Below are 21,877 nucleotides of genomic sequence, written 5' to 3'. Positions count from 1 at the left end.
CATTTTTCTTGATTCATTTTCAGACATCCTCAAACAGCATAGTATGAAAGAAGTAACGTCATGGAGGACGTTAATCTGGACTGGTTAAATAAAACACGTAGAAAGAAACTTAAGGATATTATAAACGGCTTCTATATGATACAAATGATAAGCAGCCCTACTAGAATTACAATTGGATGACAAAATTAAAGAGAACATCTGTAAATACATGAATACAAAACCAAAAAGAAGAGTGCTAAAATAAAAATACCATTGGATTAATAAAACAATTTGGATTCTAATAAAGACATCGGGACTCAGCTCTCATAAGAGCAATTATAACAGGTCTAAATACAGATCGTATGATTTAAAAGTTTGGAGGAACAAAGTTACAATGTTTATGCGGAAGTCTAAGGCTGACTTTCACTTAGAATTAATCAAAGCTGCAAAAGGGAACATTAGAAAGTATGGAAAACCAAAAAAAAAAAAAAAAAACTTACGGAAAGAGCAAACAAGAAACAACACTATAACATTAAATATCAATGGCGCTACTATCGCAGACAGTCTGGACATAAGTAATAACTTTAATGAACATTTCATCCAGTCTGTACAAACCCTGAATAAAAATTTGTATTATTGCTCGTATAACAACGATTGATAAATAAATTAATAATGGAAAACACTTTCCCTACCACGTCGAGAAACTGCTACTATAATTAAATCCATAAAGCAGGAAATAAAGAAGACCAGAACATGTACAGACCAATTAGCCTTCGCCACGTTATAACAAAAGGAATAGAAAATTTGAAATTAAAAAGTGGCTTTGGAGCAATCAAGGCTGCTCACACGGTCACTAAGAGGGGCATTATGTTGACACATTAATTTAATGAGTATTATATTTATCCATGAGAGCATTTTTGTTGTAAATTGTGAGGTATGGCTGTTAAAATCTTGGTTGTTTTTACGAATGATGACAGATGTGAACAAGAGCATGTATTGTCTTTGTGTGATGATGTAAATAAGGTGTGGTTGTATTGTATATTAAGAATGTGTCCATGAAGGGGCATTTTAGGATTTCTCTTAATCTGATTACATGCTACAGTATGATTATTTTTGATTAATTATTGATTATTATGAATGTATATATTTATTATGATTAATTAGTGTCATAATTTTATTGCTTAATTTGTGGATCCCCTTAATTTAGGTAGCCAGGGACTACAGATGGAAAGTAGCTATTTAGATATAATCTAGTACAGAACATATCTGTTTCTGAACTTAATGTTTCTGTGCATTGTCCCATCATAGATAGACTAAATTAAATACAACTATTTAGTGAATTATTGAGGCCACAATAATTCACTCGGTGTTGTAAAATATCAAAGTACTATTGCAAAAGCGAACAGTGACCTCAAACATGACCTGTCCTCCGCCTCTCTTCTTGCTGCGCTTGACTATCAGCTGCCTTTTCTTTTTCTTGGATGTTTCTGAAACTACTAATACTACTACTACTACTACTATTACTATTACTACGACTGACACTGTCCCTGTGAGAGGGACAGAGGGGGGAGGTGAGTTTGGATTGGGTCAAGTTTGAGCGTGTTGAGGTTTTATTTAATCAATATGATCAATCCGGTACAAGGATAAAGGAACGTAATGATTTAGATTGACAATTGCAGTGGTTGGCGGAAGCAACCCCACCCTCAAAGGAGGGTGCCAATTCAGTAATTAAATGTTTTGTGAATTATCTAATATCCCGACATGGTTTCCCCAAAAAGATTAGGTCAAACAACGGCACCTATTTTAAGAAAAAAGGTTAATCTTCTTCAGTCACAAGATCAGCACTTCTCAGGACCAGAAGCTTCCTAGGAAGGTGGAAAGACCATGAGACCAAAATGGTAAGTTTGCAAAATGTAGAATTTGTGTGCCAGTTCCTCTGTGCAGATTTGAGGATGAAAGCAGCCACTCCAGATTCCCTTGCACTCGCTAAGAGGGGCACGGTCAAAGCCAATCCAGGACCAACACCCGATACCTGACTGGAAGGAACCGAGAGGAGAGACAACACCTTGCCAGCGATGACGAGAACAACTAAGGTTGCCATCCAATGTGTCCACCGGGACTCCAGCAGCTGTGGAAAGAAGTGTCGGGAGTGCCGAAGCAGCGAGGAGGCCTGAAGCAAGCCGAGGGCCTGGACCAAAGCCCCACGCCCCATACTCTGCCCCAGCCTTCCCCAAAGCCCCCACAGCTCCAACTCTACCTGAGTTTTCCCCAAAGCGGCCAGCGCGCACATGCCATTGCACAGTCTGCCCAATGGACTGAACCACACCCCAAGAAGAGACAGAGACAGACTGTTTGAGTGGATCTCTTTCTTCACCAAGGCAGCCAAAAGCCCAACGAGGTGTCGGCAGGCCACCAGCCTGAGGCCCCACCGAGCCATCTATACGAGCACTAATCGAACATGGACTCATACGAAATTCAGTTGTGTGTTCAAAATTAATTGGTAATTAACAATATTGGTAACTACATCAATTGCAAATGCCGGGAAAAATATTTTTGCAAATGTCTTACAGTCATAAGTCAATATACATTCATCTATTTATGTTCAATGATGTTCATGATCAAAGTATTTGTTATTCCTTTACTAAATCAAAGGGTAGGCCACTAATTGTGTTCTGTGAGATGGTTTTACTGCAGGCTGGTAACAGCGATCGCTCTGAAGGAGGGTCATAGACGGAATTTTTGCCTCGTATAAAAACATTGAGGTTTTTGCCTCTATCTGTGGTAGAGATTTAACTAGTGGTCTACATCAGAAATTGTTTTGGTCCAGGGTCTTAAGACCCTGGAAGGAGGGTATGTAGTAGAATTTCTGACCTTTTGACCTATATTTCTTGTCTTTTAAGAATGTCCGCTCATTTTCAATACTCTTGTATTTTGTGCCATTGAATGGACCAGTTGTGGGACAAAAGTGAATATTAAGTCGTGCCAACCTGTCTACAGATTGTGTTGACTGTCTAAAGGATTCGAGTTGTTATGGAACAGATAGGAAAAGCAAACAAGACATTGACGCACTCGATAAGGAACGATGACGCACAACAGACATATAAAAAATGGCAGAAGACCGGAACTCGGGAGTGATTTTGGCTTGTGTGTGTCTTGTTTGCTCCGGAGTGACATGTGGTCTGTCTGCACGGCCAACTCAATTAAACCTGCACTTCTGATAATGGGTAAATCAATTTGTTGTACTAAACTACTTTTGTTGCCTGTTTAAGCTTCGGACAATCCACTACAAGGGGTAAATTGAACCAAGTCAGTAGGTAGGTTGAGCCATCTGGGGGTTTTAAAATGTAAAACTAGCATATTGCGCAAACTGTTTTAACATTCTGAACTTGTAAGAACAAATCACCCGTTAGTTTCAAAACCATTTAACACTAGAGTATTTAATATTCCCGACTTGTCCAGGGTGTACCCCGCCAGCACCCTTGTGCAGCTGGGATAGGCTCCAGCACCCCCGCGAACCCATAAGGGACAAGTGGTAGAAAATGGATGGATGGAATTGTCAAGTTTGCAGGGAAATATGAACCGTTGCTCTCTTCTTGGCAGTTCCTTTCACCTTCAAAGGCTAAAGGAACTTCTCCAGCACATCACTCAGCGGGAAAGATGCTTCACACTTTTCCTTGAATGCAAAGGTCAATTTCTTACAGCCAGTTATTCTTCTCTGATTCTTCTGAGAAATCTGGCACTCACTTCATTTGTCACCAAGCCAATGTTAACGTAATTCCGGCATTTAGATGCAAATTTTACGAAGACAAAGTCACCGACTACCAAACCTAAGATACTAGTTCACTTCTTTCATTGCTGGAGCTCTCATTCTCAGAAGTGTCATGAAATGGGATGGCAACTTCACACTCCTCAGAGCTGTTTGCCACAGCAATTTTCTTCTGGGTTTGCTTTCTATTCCGTTTTCCTTGTTATTTGATGTTCCTTTTCTGTTTTGTCTTTTTGTTTAATTTTCAACTCTTCATAGTTCGATTGCCTGCTTTTCAGGTGTATCAGTCAGTCTTCACACGCTTTTGGTTTGTTTTCTGGGTTGCTGATTTTTGGGTAAGGGTAGGGTCTCAGTTGGAGACTCTTTGGATCCAGCATGGTTGGGGTGTGAATCCGTGTCACTTAGTAAAGCACAAGCATGTGCACGGCCATCATCTCTGATGTAAGGGAAAACCCCAGTGTCTCTGAATTCAGTGGAGATATTCCGTGATGTTATTGCTGACTTTAACGCCTCTTTCACACAAGTTCGTTTTAGTATGTTCTGCTAGCTCTTTCTCCACCTCCTCTGTGAAACATATTTTTGCTTCTGCGTTTCCACCGTACTCTATTTTTACTTTCTTTGCCTCCTTCTTTTTCATGTACCTCTTCAATGTTGACCTGCCAAAGTGCCTATCTTTTGCCAATGGTCTGATGGACCTTCCACCCTAGACATCTGATGGACCTTCCACCCTAGACATCATTGGCTGCTCTCTCCATCTCTTCCAGGGATCTTAAGCCCCAAATGTTTTTTCTCTTGTAGGTTCTCTGCATGATACCTTTTCTACAGTGTACCACAAACACACTAAACAAGTTCAGTACTCAACTGAAATACCATATTATAGACCGGATACTTAACTGAATTACAGTGCTTTATGGATGGGAAATTTGAATCACTGGCTCAATTTACCTTATAGCCACCTTGTTGGGGAAAAAAGGGCTAACTTAGAAATGTAGGCTATTTTTAGTGAAGTGATTACATGATTTTTTATATCAGTAAATGACCAACATGTATACCATACAATTTTAGAGCTGGATAAATTTGCTTTTGGCATGAGAGCCATTTTACCGGAAATGATTAGTACTTCCTGAATTGATTGATGGTCCTATGACAAATCATGTGCACAGTTACCGAAATACAAGGAGTGGGTCAACTTACCCACTGACTCAATTACCCCACTCTCCCCTATTTGGAGAAATTAGTGTAGCTGCCTTAAGGTCGAGACTGGGACAGAACCCACCAGTGCATTCTGGAATAAATAGGCGGAATACAAATATCCTGTCTTTCCTCTTCTGGACCCAGTGGTTGTTTGTCCCTCTATGCAGTAAAGTAGTGATCCCATTGGAGAAGACTGTAGAAAATAAATGTTTGCAGATGAGTGAAGCACCCGAACTGCAGGTGGCAGCCTCACTCCAAAGTCTCCAGCACCTGTAGACCTGAGGAGGTGCAGTGGAGCTCAGCGCTAAAATATGAGCTGGTGCCAGCTGATGTGCAGCATCTGGGCAGCTGTGTGGGCTCAGGCACTCCATTTCCACTATGCTCTCGAATGCGAGGAAGCAGCCAGGGGCAGGCATCACTGAGTCCAGCCTCTGGATGCTCACCTGCCTTTCAAAGACAACTCGAGAAAGAACTGGTCTGATTACGCAGTCTAACTTTCTGGGCTCCAGCTGTTTGGCCAATCACCTGGCTAGGAGAGATGGAGAGATGCTGGCTCCCACAACAGCAGCCTGCTCAGCTGAACCAGTTCGGCCTAGCCCAATATGGTGTCTCTTTATGGTGTTTTAGGTCATTTGTAAAGATGGGTATCAAAAACCGTGTTTTGTTGAGAACCGGCTACCATGGTTTCGATTCCTGGTAATCAGACAGTTTTGTTAACAATTCTCTTATTGATACCTGTGGGCACGCATGACTTCAACACGCAAGGTGCCGATCAGCAGCACATACGTTAATTGGGATTATTCACGAGAAAGAAAGACAACACGGCAACTTGCAAAGTAGATATTGCATCAAATTGAGAAAATACTACTAGAAACATTAGCAGACACAGCATGTGTTAACGTTGATTGAATGACCTGTTCTCCATCCCCTACAACAGTGTTTTTCAACCACTGTGCCGTGGCAGACTAGTGTACCGTGAGATATTGTTTGGTGTGCCGTGGGAGATTATGTAATTTCACCTAATGGGGTAAAAAAATGTTTTTCAAACCAGTAATTACAGTCCCCAAATAATGTACCGTTGTTGAGTGTCGGTGCTGTCTAGAGGTCGGCAGAGTAACCATGTAATACTCTTCCATATCAGTAGGTGGCAGCAGGTAACTAATTGCTTTGTCGTGATCACAATATGCGGGAGGCAGCGTGCAAGTAAAAAGGTATCTAACGCTTAAACCAAAAATAAACTAAAGGCGAGTGCTGCTAAGAAAATGCTTTGAAGCTTAGGGATGGCTATGCAGAACGGAACTAAAACTGAACTGGCTGCAAAGTAAACAAAAAGAGAATGCTGGACGACAGCAAAGACTTACAGCGTGTGGAGCAGAAAGTGTCCACAAAGTACATTCGAACATGACATCACAATCAACAATGTCCCCACAAAGAAGGATAGCAACAACTGAAATAGTCTTGATTGCTAAAACAAAGCAGGTGCTGGGAATAGCGCTCAAAGGAAGACATGAAACTACAACAGGAAAACATCAACAAAACAGGAAAAGCCACCAAAAGACAAGAACTAAAACACTACACACAGGAAAACACCAAAAACTCTAAATAAGTCGCGGTGTGACGTGACAGGTAGTGACAGTACTTTCAGACAAGAGCTATAGTGATGCATGGTCTGTTATGGTTTAAAGTCATATCCAACAATTGCGAGAACAACTTTTTATTGTCAATATCAGCTCCTGCGTTTCATTTTTTAATGTTTTCTGCTGGTGTTGTGCCTGCGGATTTTTTCAATTAAAAACACGTGCCTTGTCTCAAAAAAGGTTGAAAAACAGTGCCCTACAAGACCGAAGTGAATCACCACCAAAAGTGGCAGCAAAGTCAGCAAGTCGTCTGCTGTTAATACTGTAGGTACTGTAACTGACAAAATAACACTGCCTATCGTGTTATAACATGCTATTGTTACCTGTAAACGTGAAATTAATGTTTCTCATGCATTACATAACAAGACGGCGTCTGACCGGCAGTTTGCACGCCACATTCCTAATAGGTGTTCTCCACAGCCGTGGTTAGTAAGAAATATTGCGCGTGCATTCTAAAAAATCAGATGCGCTTAATTTTCTGCAAAATAATGGTTAACTTTTTATAGTTGACGGTTGAAAAATTGCACAGTTCTACTTGACTTATTATTTGTCTTTGACTGACGCAATTACTTACTTTTGAGCGCTAAGCATATATACTGTATACATTTTTAGAAGTAATACTTTTCGGCGCGGATTCCGGGGATTGCGTTCTGGTGGCCTGCCAGGCTTTTATTAATTTATTATTATTTTTATGTGTGTATATATATATATACATATATATATATGTATATATGTATGTGTGTATGTATATATATATATATATATATGTATATATATATATATATTTTTTTTTAAAATAATTTTTATTATTTACTTTATTTTATTTAATTATTTGTATTTGTTATTTTTAATTTAATTTAATTTATATTTCATTTTATTATTATTATTATTTTTTTTAAATTATTATTATTTTTGTTTAATCTTATTATTTATTTGTGTGTGGCGTCGCGCGGGTCTCGCTTCCTGTTGGGTGGGGTCCGTGCCCGTGTGGCCCGACCTTGCGCTGTGGGGTCTCTGTTGGCGACTTGATGTGGTGGTGGCGGCGCGGCGCCCGTGTCTGGTCTGGATACTGTGTCTCGGTTGTTTGGGCGGTGGTGTGTTTGTGCGGGTTTGGGTTGGGGGGTCTTTTGGTGGGGGGGTGGGGGGGTGTTGGTGTCTCTTGTTTGCGTGGGCTTGCTGGCGGGCTGGCGCTGGCTGGTCTCTGTGATCCTGTTGGCGTGTGGTTGCCGGTCGCAGGTTTTTTTTTTATCGCTTTGATTTGATTGGGTGGTGCTGGCTGTCTGGGGGTGTTGTGGCTGCTGCCGTTTGTTTGTGGTGTGGGCGCCCGTGGCTGCTGGGTCTGGTGCAGGGGGGTGGCTGATGTTGTGACTGGTGGCAGCGCGCGTGCGTGGTGGTTGTCGGGGCTGATAAACTGTGTATATGTATGTATGTGTATGTGTGTGTATGTATGTATGTATGTATGTATGTATATATATGTGTATGTGTGTGTATGTGTACATGTGCATGTTTATGTGTATGTATGTATATTTCTGGGGGTACGTTCTGGGCCTGCCTGTCGGGTGGGGGTCGGCGCCTCAGGCTACTGCATCCGGACTGCGTGTCTGGAGCTCCTGGGTCCCACCGTCCATCCCTTCCGGGTGCCCGTCTTGGTTGGGGCCTGCTGGGTCTGGTCCCTGCGTCTACTGTGGTAGCTTGGTGCTGCAGGGTATTCCGAGGTGCTGCGAGTCGGCCAGTTGTTGGGGTAGCGACCTTGTGTGTCAGCATGTCTGTGATCTTCTTTTAATTCTTTTTTTTTTTTAATAAATAGATTTAATTATTTTTTTTAATTTTTTTTAAAAATATATTTTATTAATATTATTATTATGTATTTATTTATTTATTCCCCTACCTCAGGGGGGGGGGGCCTCGGCGGGGCGGTTGCTGGTTGTTCCATCTCCATCGTTGGGGTCCCTGCGGGTGGGGTGGGTGGTTCCTGTGGCCACGTGCTGGGTGGTCCTGTGGCGGCCGGCTTGGGTGGGGTGGCCGTGGGCTGGCCTCGCCGCGCTCTCCGGGGGTGGGGGGGGCTCGTGGGGGCCCTGTTGCCGGTGGGGTGGGGGCGGTCTTCCCGTCCGGTTGCGGGGGGTCTCCGGGCCCCTCGGGCGGGGCGTCCCGCCTTTCTGTCCGTGTGGGGTGTGGTCTCTCGCTGGCTTGGGGTCTGGCTTCCCCCTGCTTTTCTCGTGCCTTGTCCTCTGCCGGGTGCGTCTGTCTGCGGCCTGCTGCTGACCCTTGTGGGCGGCGCGGTGGGCCAGGCTCTGGGGTTCCTGTCGCTGTCCGGCTTGGCTGTGTGGGGGCGGTGGCCCCTGGTTCCCTGGGCACCACACCTACTGTTTGTGGGATGGGCTCTCGGGGAGGCTGGGGCCGTACTCTGGCTCCCGCACACACTGGGAGTCAAATGTATTGTACATGCAAATTCACATATACTCACACACATACATAGGTACCTACGCTCCCACATACATATACAAATAAATACAGTACATATTTACACACTCAAAGTTCGTACATCCACACGCACATTCATTATACAAACATACTGTATACACATACTGTACATATACATTCACTGTAAAAACATACATATACACATACTGTACATATACACTCACTGTACAAACACACACACACATACTACACATATACATTCACTGTACAAACACACACATACATATACTGTACATATACATTCACTGTACAAACACACATATACACATACTGTACATATACATTCACTGTTCAAACACACATACTGTATACACATACTGTACCTATACATTCGCTGTACACACATATACACATACTGTAACATATACATTCACTGTACAAGCACACATATACACATACTGTACATATACAAGTACATATGCACACATACACTCATGCACATAATCACGTTTCATCAAACATATATTAACGTTGTTGCCCTAGGGTAAACTGGGTATAACACATGGCACACTGACAAAGCTTAACCTATTGTTACTATAACAATCTACAAGGTTAATGTAGGTTGCTTCTCTTTCTTCCCCTCCATTTTTCTGCATTCTTTCGTATCTCAAGTTGTCATTATGTATATGTATTGTTGCATTTGAACAATTGTATTGTTGATAATAAAGGTAAAGTATTGGTATTGTTTATTTTTCAATAGCACTATTTCTATTGGTATTCATACTGCTCCATTTTTAGTGTATTAATGCTCATTGTCATTTCTGTATTTTTTTTTAAAACTTTCGCTAACTGCTTATTTGCTATTACTTTTACCATCATATTTGTACATGTCGTATTTGCTGATGTTGCTCTGTTGTTGTTGTTGTTGTTGTGTTTGCTGTTGTTGTTTTTGTCTCTCTGTCTAATCCCCCTCTTGTCCCCACAATTCCCCCCTCTGTCTTCCCTTTTCTCTCTTTCTATCCCCTCCTGCTCCGGCCCGGCTGCACCAAATGATAACATAAATACATTTAATAAAGTCAAAATACAAGTAAGGCAACAAGAGAAGTATCCTACACTTCTCTTTTGTAAAGTAAATCTGAACAGCTGATATGGGCATCTACATCTGCTATATGATTTGCCCGAGAAGCTGGGCAGGACATTATTAAAAAAAAGAAAAAAAAAAGAAGTAATACTTTTCATTTCTATTTAAAAAATGTTACTTAACATGTTACTCAACATTTTTTGTAATTGCCATTTTTTCCACAGAACAATTTATGTTGCTTTTTGTTTATTACTACAGTAGAATATTGTATTATTGTATTGTAGTTATTTTCAAAACAAAATATTTTTTCTGGCACCACGTTGAGGCTGTTCGGGGTCGGCAACCTTGATATGGAAAATTGATGTCAGTGCGGCCCGCGAGATTTGAATCAATGGCGCTTGATAGCGCCATACTTGCCAACACTCTCATTATTCCCGGGAGACGCCCGAATATCAGGGAGTGATGGCACTGCTTATGGTGCCCTCTACAGCCTGCCCAAACAGTGTACCTGCTCGGCCACATGTATAATGCAGCTTCAGCTTACTTACGTAAGTGACAGCAAGGCGTACTAGGTCAGCAGCCACACAGCTTACACTGACGGTAGCCGTACCGTATAAAACAACTTTAACACGGTTACGTTAAAAATATGCGCCACACTTTGAACCCACACCAAAAAAGAATGACAAACACATTTCTGGAGAACATCTGCACTGTAACACAACATAAACACAACACAATAAATACCCAGAATCCCATGCAGCACTAACTCTTCCGCTCAACCGACGCACGGAGGGGGGGGGGGGGGGGGGGGGTTGATGTGTGGGGGGGTTTTGTGGTAGCGGGGGTGTATAATCTAGACCGGAAGAGTTAGGGCTGCATGGGATTCTGGGTATTTATTGTGTTGTGTTTATGTTGTGTTACAGCGGGATGTCCTCCAGAAATGTGTTTTTCATTCTTTTTTGGTGTGGGTTCACAGTGTGGCGCATATTTGTAACGTAACAGTGTTAAAGTTGTTTTATACGGTACGGCTACCGTCAGTGTAAGCTGTGTGGCTGATGACTAAGTATGCTTTGCTGTCTCCTACGTGTGCAAGTAAAAGCTACATACAACATGTGGCCGGGCTGGCACGCTGTTTGTAAATGCTATAGAGGACAATTACTGCAGTGCAATCAGGGCACGCCCTTAATTTAGTAATTAGAGTGAAAATAGGATTATATTTACCCTGGGAGTTATCTAGGAGAGGCACTGAGATCCATAAATCTCCTGGTAATATCAGGGGGATCGGCAAGTATGCAGCTGAGCCGCATCAGAGTGGTCAAAGAGCCGCATGCGGCTCCGGAGCCGCGGGTTGCCGACCCCTGTTTTAGGACATCACTGTTGTGTTTGTATAATCATGTTTTTTTGTATTCATGAACTAAAAGTTGATGCTCATCAACTTGTTTGCTGTCCTTTTAACCAAATGAGAATCAAAGAACCGAACTGTTAAGCAGAATAGAGAGTGAAATCGGAATCGTAAAAATCTGATCAATTCCCATCCCTAGTCATTTGGCTTGTACGATAGCGCCTGCAACATCACATGTTTGGTAGGCTTGTAGATTACAAGTCCCGAATCAGACCCTCCAAATACACCGGTAGTAGGGCATTCGCCAGTCGAGAGGTCACAGAGCCGTACACTGATTTTTCTTCACATTTAACCCATCGGTGGCTCTGCACTTGTTATTGGGATGGCGGGCAACTCTTCCTAATGAGTGCATATTATGGACCGCAATGTAGGACCGCATCCATGTTGTGTTCAGCTGGACTAGGGCTGGGCAATATTGACCAAAACTCATATCCCCATATATTTTGGCTGAATCCTGATATGCAATATATATCGCAATACTTTTTTACCAAAAATTAGATTAGGCGAAGTCAAAGCCAAATATGCTTGTCAAGTTGTTTTTTGAAACATATACTGAACATGAGTGGATTTCTGGAAGTTTTAAAGTTTCATGCATAGATAGATGCAGATAAAAATGTTAAAAAGCCTTGAAAATAATGTTTTAAAAAAAAGTCATTAACACAAATCTTTAGCTATGCTGAAATCTTCAGCTAATAATAAAAACACAAAAGGACAAAATATACATTGAAGTTCCTGGTTTAAAAGGATATCTTAAACATCAGCAGCAACTTGAAAATAATTTACATTTAACAACATATTTATAAGACCCTTCTTCCCCTTAAATATTTAAGCTAGGTTACCTAGCTTAAATATTCTACACACAGCATGCTGCCAACTGCAGCATGCTGTGTGACAACTGATAATATTGCCACCCTTTCAGATTGCGTGTACATTTGCTGTGGCAGTGCTTCTTGAGCAAAGTCGTTGTGACTGGGAAGCTCATATAATATGTTTATTATTTCTGGCAGCTTTTTAAATCCATTCTATTCATACCGTTGGAACTAGGAACTATTTACACGTATTACACTATTTACAAGTAGTTAAACAGCTCAGAATGTCCCAATCAAACTATTACATCCACATGCTATTAGAGGCCAAAGGAAATTGCAAAATTATTTGGAAACTACTACATAGCCTATTAAACCCAGAGGGTAACACCACCGAAACCCAATATAAACTTAAAGTAGGACACAAAATCATTACTGATTGTACACAAGTCTCAAATGAGTTCAATAATTTCTTTATAGAATCTGTCAAAAACCTTTCCTCTGGTTTCTCTTGTATGACTAATGATGACCAAACAACAGACATACCTGATAATCAAGACAGCTCATTTCAGCTCAAGGAGGTTAGTCAGACAACTGCCCTTAATGCCATACATGACCTAATCACCACATACTCAAAGGATATTTATAACCTAGACACAGCTTTTCTTAAAAAATATAGCGGCATCCTTATACAGCCAATATTTCCATTAAAACTGGGCAATTCCCAGATGGATGGAAAACTACCACTTTTAAAATCTGGAGATGCTGGAATTACATCTAACTATAGACCTATCAGCCTTCTTCCAGTTTTATCTAAAGTCCTGGAGAAGATTGTTTCGGAACAACTAATGCACCACCTTGAGACAAACCACTATTTGAATCCCCTGTAATTCGGATTCAGACATAACCATTCAACAGAATCTGCCACTTGTTTTTTACCTGAAAATATCAAACATTCCCTTGACAAAGGACTGGTGGTCGGTGCAGTATTTCTAGACATTAAAAAAGCATTTGATACAGTCAATCATGACATTTTAATTTCAAAACTAACTAAATTCAACTTATCCAAACAGTCATTGTCCTGGTTTGAGTCATATCTAAAGGGCCGTGAACAATGTGTCACCATTAATAATGTGAGATCTTCCTTCCGCAAAATTGAAACAGGGATACCTCAGGGTAGTGTCTTGGGACCGATACTATTCTGTCTATACATCAATGACCTACCAGATGTATACATAGATCTACAGATGTATGCGGATGACACAGTCGTATATACATCAGGTAAGACCTGTACTCTAGTTGCTGAGAAGTTAAATGCTAAATTAGACAAAATAGCATCTTGGCTGGCATCATCCTGTTTAACCCTAAACACTAAAAAGACAAAAAAAAAAGCTACCTCAAAAAAACGTTCTGAATATAAAAATTAATGAGGAGCTCATTGAACAAGTACCTGAAGTAAAATATTTGAGCGTAATCATAGACTATCAGCTGAATTTTAAAAGTCACATTAAGAAAATTTGTAACACCCTGAAGGCAAACCTAAGGTGTTTTAAGATTATAAAAAACTGCTAACTCTCAGCTGTGCTTTTACTTTTATGAATTCAATGATTCTTTCACACATATCTTATGGCTTAACTACATGGTCCCAGACACACCAGTCATCAAACAAGACCATTGAGTGTCTTTATAACCACGCCTTGAAAGTCCTAGACAAGAAGAGTATACGATATCATCATTGCCAAATTTTAACTAAATACAATATTTTAAGTTTTACAAATGTTATTTTGTTACACACGGTCAAACTGTTTTTTAAATGCTTACTAAATAACTCCGCTCCCCAATTGCACTGCAAGGCAATTACAAGACTGCAAAGTGGTACCAGATCTACCACCCGAGCAACGTCAAAAGGCAACTGTTGCGTTCCTTTCCGTAGAACATCTTTTGCCCAGACTGCCTTTTCAATAAAAGGACCACAAGTATGGAAGTCTCTACCTGACACTTTGAAATGTATACCTGCACTAGTCACTTTCAAAAAACAAACAAAATTGTGGCGAGTTGAGCAACAATCGTGTTCCCATGTTTAGTTTTTAATTTTTTTTACTAATTGGTTCTTATCTAGTTTGCACTTTGTCTGTGTTATTATTATTATTATTATTATTGGCTTTTATCTAGTTTGCACTTTGTCTGTATTATTACTATTATCATTATTATCGACTCTTCTTTGCTTCATTCTTTTTATTTTCCTATTTTAATGATGTTAGATCTGTGTTGTTGTTGGGGACAAGTGTTGTAAATTAGCTTTGGCTACAAACACTATGATGCATACATTGGATAACTGTTTCAGATTTCTATGTTTCTGTATGCACCCATCTCTCTTGCGTTGTTAATTTGATAAAAACACGAAAATTGCAACTCGCCACGCTGCTGTCATTCACACGTGTTGCCCAGATTGATGCCGAGGCTTGTGTCAAACGAACCCGATTGCTGGCAACAACACTGCTGAGGATTATTTTTTCACTGAGAGCAAAATCCGGGGAAAAACAGGATCGAAAGGAGGACAAAATACATGTTTTTTCGGCAAAAAGGGGAAGGTTGACAGGTGTGTCTCGCACACTCCTCGTACTGGAGTTTGTGTCCAATGAGTGTGGCTCCATCCCCACCTAACTCTGTGCATGGGGGAGGCTGGACACAGCCCCCAGCGCAGACACAATGAACAGAGAGACTTCCGTGTCACAAACATTGAGGATTAAATAAATTGGTATGGCGATATTGTCTCAAATTGATTGATTGCTTGAAACTTTTATTAGTACATTGCACAGTACAGTACATATTCTGTACAATTGACCACTAAATGTTAACACCTGAATAAGTTTTTCAACTTGTTTAAGTCTGGGTCCATGTAAATCAATTCATGGTAATACATACCTCTTCCTAAAATATACTGGTTTAGTTTGCACTGCCCAGCCCTAAACTGGACTGTGCAATAATACACTGAGTGCGGAATGGTTGACAAAGGCCTTTACCAGCCAGTAGAGTTGGCCATTGAGCATCAATAGGAACCGAGGATTACATTCCAATTCTCACTGAACCTTCCAAATTTTTAAACATCGGTTCCTATTTTCAAAGCTCAGTCTGCTGACCGTAAGAACTGCAGCAGCTAATTGTATCTCCATGCACCGTGGGAAGCTGGCTGCTCCCCCAAGTCCAAAAATTATAATTTCTTCCAAGTATCATGATGTTCAATGTAGGACTGTATAACGAGGCTTAACATGTTACACACCAAGAAAGAGCAAGCAAGGAGTAGGCAAGTTAATTGCTATGCTAGCCACTAAGATTTCTCAAAACAACACAATAAATAAGTGCAAGTTAAGTCAAAGAAGTGTAGATGGAATCTCGTTACAGCAGAAAGCAGCTATTAACATACAATTAACAAGTAGATTAATAAGAGTATAGAGAAAGGATGATATAAACACAACTGTTGGGCTGCTCTGTTACTGTTTAGCGGCCACTGACAGGCATACACGCAAGGGAAAGACTGATTAATCCATAAATCAGTAGTGTTGATAATACAGAGTATCACTATATGATCGACACTAGAGTGATTAGATCAATATTTTTATTTTTCCTAAATCTTTTCAGTCGTTTTTGTTATTGTTTACAAATTCAGGGAATAAGGCCATGGACACAGGAGGACTAAGGTCAAAACCGAAATTCTTTTAGCAAGTAGCAGAATTATTTTGATTACACTAGTAATTGTGTACTATTGACTTTGTTTTGATCACACAATTGTATGTAATACAAGAAAAATAAGGAACACATTTTAAACATGGTGTTGATAAAAAAATATATATATTTACACACAATACACATATTTTTATTTTTCTCCTGCATTAACAAAAGAGAAAATGATAACCAATCATTAACACAATCAGAACAATTTAACAATATTGTAAATTACTTAAAAAGAGCAAACTTTACTACTACTACTTACGAGCACACCCTTAGCGGCACAACACAGCTTCTAGTATGAATAAAACAAGTTTTAATGGCTACACACAGCCTCAATGTTCAAGGATTCAATGTGAGGGAAGAAACAAGAAGACTCACGGGATGGGAGGTGTGACCCAAAAAATAAAAAAACAGAAGGGGACAAAAGAAAAGAATGTGAAAGCAGCAGCTTGATTTTTTACTTTGATTTTACTACACTGTTGTGCCCCCATGACTTAAGTATACAGAATACACAATATACATATTTAAGTGTTTCATTTAATACACAATCTAAGTCTTCAGCATATGCACCTTGGAATGAGGCTAGATTTGTCTCACTGAACAAGGAAAAAACAGCAAACAAAACAGAGGTGGCTGGATGACAAGCAAATAGTTTGTAAAAATTTGTTTGAAACACACTTAATGCTGGTCCTTCGAAAATGCTACATATTTAAACATACACTTTTTGTTTAAAGATTTTTTAACTAAATGTTATGTTTATTTTACAAAAATGTGCTCTAAACCAGTGGTCCCCAACCTTTTTGTAGCTGGGGACTGGTCAACGCTTGGAAAATTGTCCCACGGACCGGGGAGTAGGGGGGGGGGGGGTTTCATAAAGAAATACAATCATGTGTGCTTACGGACTGTATCCCTGCAGACTGTATTGATCTATATTGATATATAATGTATATATTGTGTTTTTTATGTTGATTTAATATAAAAAAAAAATTAAAAACATTTTTTTTTTTTTTTTAATTTCTTGCGCGGCCCGGTACCAATTGGTACCGGTCCACGGCCTGGTGGTTGGGGACCAATGCTCTAAACCAATGGAAGAGGAGGCAGATAAACACGCAATAACAGGTGAGAGGTGATACTCACCCAGCGCACGCAAGTGGTGATGGTCCGGCCAAGCCAGTCGTTGAGGTTAAAGGTCAGGAAACAGCAGACACAGATGAAGTAGCGCTCTGGGCGAAGAATAATCAGAATGATAAGCGCTTCTATACGAGCGCTTAAAACCTTTTTGATAGCTTTCACAATAAATAACAGAAGTCTAGCATCCTAAGTTAGTCATACCCCAATCTCCTGTGTACATCGTCTGGACATTTGCAGTGATGGCGGGAAAGACCGCCAGAGTGACAGTGAACACAAATGTCACACAGAACGCCATGACCCATATCTGAAAAATCTAATAAATTATTTTTCAGTCTTACACATGCGTTTCAATGCTACAAACAGCTGACCTTCTTGAAGACCTCGATGACCGAGGATTTAGCTTGGTTCTTTTCCACTTGCTCCAGAGAAACGAATGCCTGCTTGGTTACGTCCACCTTGCCCTCTTGCAGGGCGCCATCTTCGTTGGGGCTGCTGGCCACCGAGGCATTAGTGTGGCTGTTTAGTTTGTCATTCCCCACTGCGGAACTCTCGACTAGACACACATACACACACAGTGAGTGTCTAACAAGCTCAGTCATTGTGTGACAGCGGACGCAAAGCAACTTCACATGGATGAACAGTTGCCTAACAAGATAATGGCCCCTAAATTGATTAGATTATGCGGTAAGTGAGGGACCCATTCATGGACTTAATGGACAAGTCAACACAAGTTAACACTGCCAGATATGTGAGCAGGCATTTTTCCAAGGTCAATTTCACACACTTTTGCAAGCACTTTAAAGCTCAATTTTAGACTAAAGCGAGTATATCCCTCACATTTCATTACAATTGGGACAATACTGTACAAACTTGTATATACTTGAGTAGTCAGTGGACAGCAGTGGTTTCCAAAGTGCGACCATCTGTGGCCCGCAGCTCATTTATTATTATGCCCAAGAGCATTTTAAGAAAACTTGTAAGATTGAAAAGAAAAACACACAAAAATGAGACAAACAAGAAAAAAGGCATGAGATAAGAGAAACACATGCAATGTTGATGCCGATTACAAAGCTGACATGCAGGCTGCTATACACCAGTACATCTAAAAGAACACATAAAAGTTTCATATTTTTTGTCACTTATTCCAGAAAGTGAAACCCATATGTTATATAGATTCTTTACACAGGTAATGGGAAATGTATTTCTAGAGCACAATTTGTGTGCGAGGCAATTCAAAGTGCTTTACAGATGCATAAATCACAAAATGTGGGGTCTCTGCAGGCTTCAAAAAGTTACATTTAAAACTTTTTTGAGACTGATGAATAAAATTTCCGACCATTTCTCATCAAACCGACAAAAAAGTGCAAAGATATGAAGGAAAATGAGTGGCCCTGGTTAAAATAACTAAAACAACAGAAGCCTTTCTATTGTAAACTTTTGAGAGAATAGAAAATATGGCAATAGCCGTTTATCAGATTTGCCATAAAACTGTTTTCTTGCAAAAAGTGCAGTGTGTTTCATATCAAGTGTTTTCTGTAAAAAAAACAACCAGGAAGTACTGCACATTCACTGTACTTGATACATTTTGACAAGGCAGCACAGGTAATGAATTAGTTCCATTTTGTAGTTATTATTAGCGCCCTCAAAAATCGAAATATTTAAAAGCAAGACTTTAGTTTATGCATTTGTTTCTCCTAATTTTTTAAGACTTTTCATGGTCGTATTTGAGACTTTTTACTAGATTTAGATAACACTTAAGACATTTTTAAGGCCTTAAATTGTAACTATTGGATTTTACACATTTAAAATACCCCAAGGATACCCTGAAGATGGCAAATAAAATCATAAAAATAATCATGAATTATTTGAAATAAAAGAAAATAGTGTAAAAATACTTTCAGTTGTCATATGCACAGGTAAATACAAGTGTCTTTAGCCTGTATTTGAACGATACCAATGTTGAGGCCTGTCTCACATCTTTAGGAAGAGTGTTCCAGATTTAAGAGTATAACACTGAAACACAACCTCACCAGGTTTCATCCTGGCTCTCAGAACCAGCATGAGAGCACTACCTGAGGTTCTCAGAGCCTGAGATGTTCATATGGTTCATGTCAAACACTTTGTAATATGGTCATATTTCCTGGTTCTAGTCAACACTTGAGCAGCAGCATTGTGGATTTATTCAAACTGTGTTACAGCTTGTTTAGAGAGCACAGGGAGAAGGCCATTCCAGTAGTCTAGCCTGCTGGAGACAAAGACATCGATTTGTCTCTCCAAGTCTGGTTAGACACTATTCCTTTTATTCTGGCAACGCGTTTCAGGTGGTAAAAAGCTGCTGATGTTATTTAATTATTGTTCACTCCATTTCAAGCCTTTATTTCTTGCAAAGACAAAGCCATGTGTTTCACTTTCTTAAATGAGTAACAGAAAATATAGAACTTTTTTTGGGTACGAGGTGGCGCTCACCTGTCAGCAGCTCGTCTGTGGTGTACCCCTCATATTTGCCGCTCTTGTCCAGGTAATATTCAGCAAACTCCTGCATGGAAGCACACAGAACAAGCGTCTTTTCCTGATGTGGAAAATGTCGGTTATCTGTGGCGCCTTGTGTTAAGTGCACTGACCAGGCGGCGAAGGAGGAGGTAGCAGAAGAACGTGAACAATGTACCCACACAGGGTGTGACGAAGTAGCCCAAAGCCATAGAAGTCATGTCTACGTTTCCTGGAAGCCAAACAAGGAGCACTTTCATTTGATGAACATTATTTTCCTGTTACTTTTGAGTAGTGTGTGTGGGTGGGCAGTCTTACGGGCAATGGATAACAACATGGCAATGGCTGCAAAGGTCCCGGCAAGTCCTTGACCACTCATGAAAATGGAACTGTACTTCTGGGGAAACATACCAACCAAGCCAAATAGACTTCCCTGCAACACGGCACCAAACGCTGCAGGGTGAGGACAACATACTGTTTACCTGTGGACTTGCGACCCCAGACGGCAACCCCGTTATACATACAATTGATGAACCAAATTGTAGCCATAGTCACGGAAAAGAAGCGTTCAGTGTCCATTTCCACCTTCACCAGCACAGTGGTTAGGATGAAGAGCAACAGGATGAAAACCAGGCTGCCGCCGACACGCATGGCCTCGGATATCCTGAAACAGAAGCAGGCACACATAAGCACCTCCAAAGGCTATCAACATGAATAAAATGTTTATTAGGCGCAACGTTAAATGTTTTGTGATCCAATTTGCCGGTAGAGTACAGTCTTGTACCAATTCCCCCACAAGGTACACAATAACGGTGAGTGACAGGAAGTGTAAATTATATTTACATTTGCATCATTATGGCCAAAATAAGAATCACAATTATTTTTTATCACAATTGAAATCACGGTTATTAACCACGAATAAAGCTTACCAGTAGTTCATATACTGTAGTAACAGTAATATGTAATATGGGCTTTGGCCAACTGAAAGCTTGTAGACGTCACCATGACTCACTCACTGGTCATGGCGGTATGTGCCCCTCCCAGATAAGAGCAGTTCACAACTTATCACATGTGACAGACATGACTGTCTGGAGACGCAGTGGGGAACAATCTGTTCCCTGCAACATCTTACAGTATGGTGGTTCGGCAGATATCCGCACTTTGATAAACTCACGGACCAGCTAGCACTAGCTAGCATAAATGCTAACATAAATACATAAGACATTAATGTCTTCTCCTATTGGGAAACAACACACCTAGATCTAAACTTGTATAAGCACATTACTGTTTGAGTAAATAAGCCTAGAGGCTGTTCTCTGATAGCATAGTGACATCAATCTGTCCCGGTGAAATACGACACCGTCGGACAGAGGCATCTACAACAGGGAGTGAACTCACGTGACATCACATGAACTGGAGTGGTTTGTCTTTATCATTAAAAAATACTGTAAAAGTTTACAAATTAAATTGGAAGAATAACATTCAAATACTCAAAAATAATGGCTCTTTAGAAGCCAATACAATATTTAATGTTTACTCTGCCAATTATGTAAATGTATTTTATTTCATAAGACGGCTCGAAGAATGACAACCTATCTGCTAGAGAATGGCTATATTGACACCACATGTCTAAAAGCAGAAATCACAGGTTTTCCAAGGTGTGTGGGACTCCACCAATATCTCAGACCAGATGAGAAGGGTCAACAGAATAAAACAGACCGACATGTCATTTGGCCTGACCGTGCCATCGTGCACTGATCAGTGCCACATCAGTTAATCAACTACGCCATGGACTTTTTTTTTCACATGCCTTCCTGCATAAAGGCTTTAATTGCATCCTACTTCAATGACCTGCAGATGTTCTTCGTCCTCGAAGACTTCACTACCGGGTGGCAGCAGCTACAAGTAGTAATCGCTATTGGATCTCACCAATCCAGTTTGTGGCAGCCTTTAAACTAATCTTCACCGAGCCAAGACAAATAGTTGGAGGACTCAAACTACAATCTGGCCAGAGATCAGCCCCTTGGAGAAGTGACACGGACTATGTCATCAGCCTCCTTCAGACATCACTCTGCACATCTCGATTTCTCAGAACATTGTCCGAACAACCCATCAAAAAGCATGAGGTGGAAGTATATCACCGAATTGTCAGACAAACAGATAGGGAGAACTATCATGAAGCAGCTAGCGGATGGTCTGGCAAAGATCGACTAATGCCAACTCCCTGGGAAGTACAAGGTATGG

At 40.5% G+C, this 21,877-nt stretch overlaps 1 protein-coding gene across 5 annotated transcripts in view; it reads right to left on the bottom strand.

Annotated features, from left to right (window-relative positions):
• Positions 1-21,877, bottom strand: part of LOC133662277 (equilibrative nucleoside transporter 2) — a 45,427-nt gene that overhangs the window by 7,756 nt on the left and 15,794 nt on the right. For 3 of the 5 annotated variants that reach the window (XR_009828088.1, XM_062066138.1, XM_062066140.1), the window contains exons 5-11: positions 20,158-20,297; positions 19,952-20,086; positions 19,768-19,865; positions 19,613-19,682; positions 17,515-17,699; positions 17,348-17,459; positions 17,153-17,238 (exon numbers count right to left, since the gene is read on the bottom strand). Coding sequence is in view for 4 of the 5 variants with exons in the window: in XM_062066138.1 (XP_061922122.1) it covers positions 17,153-17,238; positions 17,348-17,459; positions 17,515-17,699; positions 19,613-19,682; positions 19,768-19,865; positions 19,952-20,086; positions 20,158-20,297 (826 nt within the window). In the remaining variant the exon portion in view is untranslated. Of the gene's footprint in view, positions 1-17,152; positions 17,239-17,347; positions 17,460-17,514; positions 17,700-19,612; positions 19,683-19,767; positions 19,866-19,951; positions 20,087-20,157; positions 20,298-20,562; positions 20,598-21,877 lie in introns of those variants that run through there. The other 2 variants (XM_062066142.1, XM_062066141.1) reach the window with 2 other exon arrangements.

Source organism: Entelurus aequoreus, linkage group LG12, assembly GCF_033978785.1.
Source record: "Entelurus aequoreus isolate RoL-2023_Sb linkage group LG12, RoL_Eaeq_v1.1, whole genome shotgun sequence".
Taxonomy (NCBI): Eukaryota; Metazoa; Chordata; class Actinopteri; order Syngnathiformes; family Syngnathidae; genus Entelurus; species Entelurus aequoreus.
Note: the sequence above shows the minus strand (reverse complement) of the source record. Positions and strands in the feature narration are given on the sequence as shown.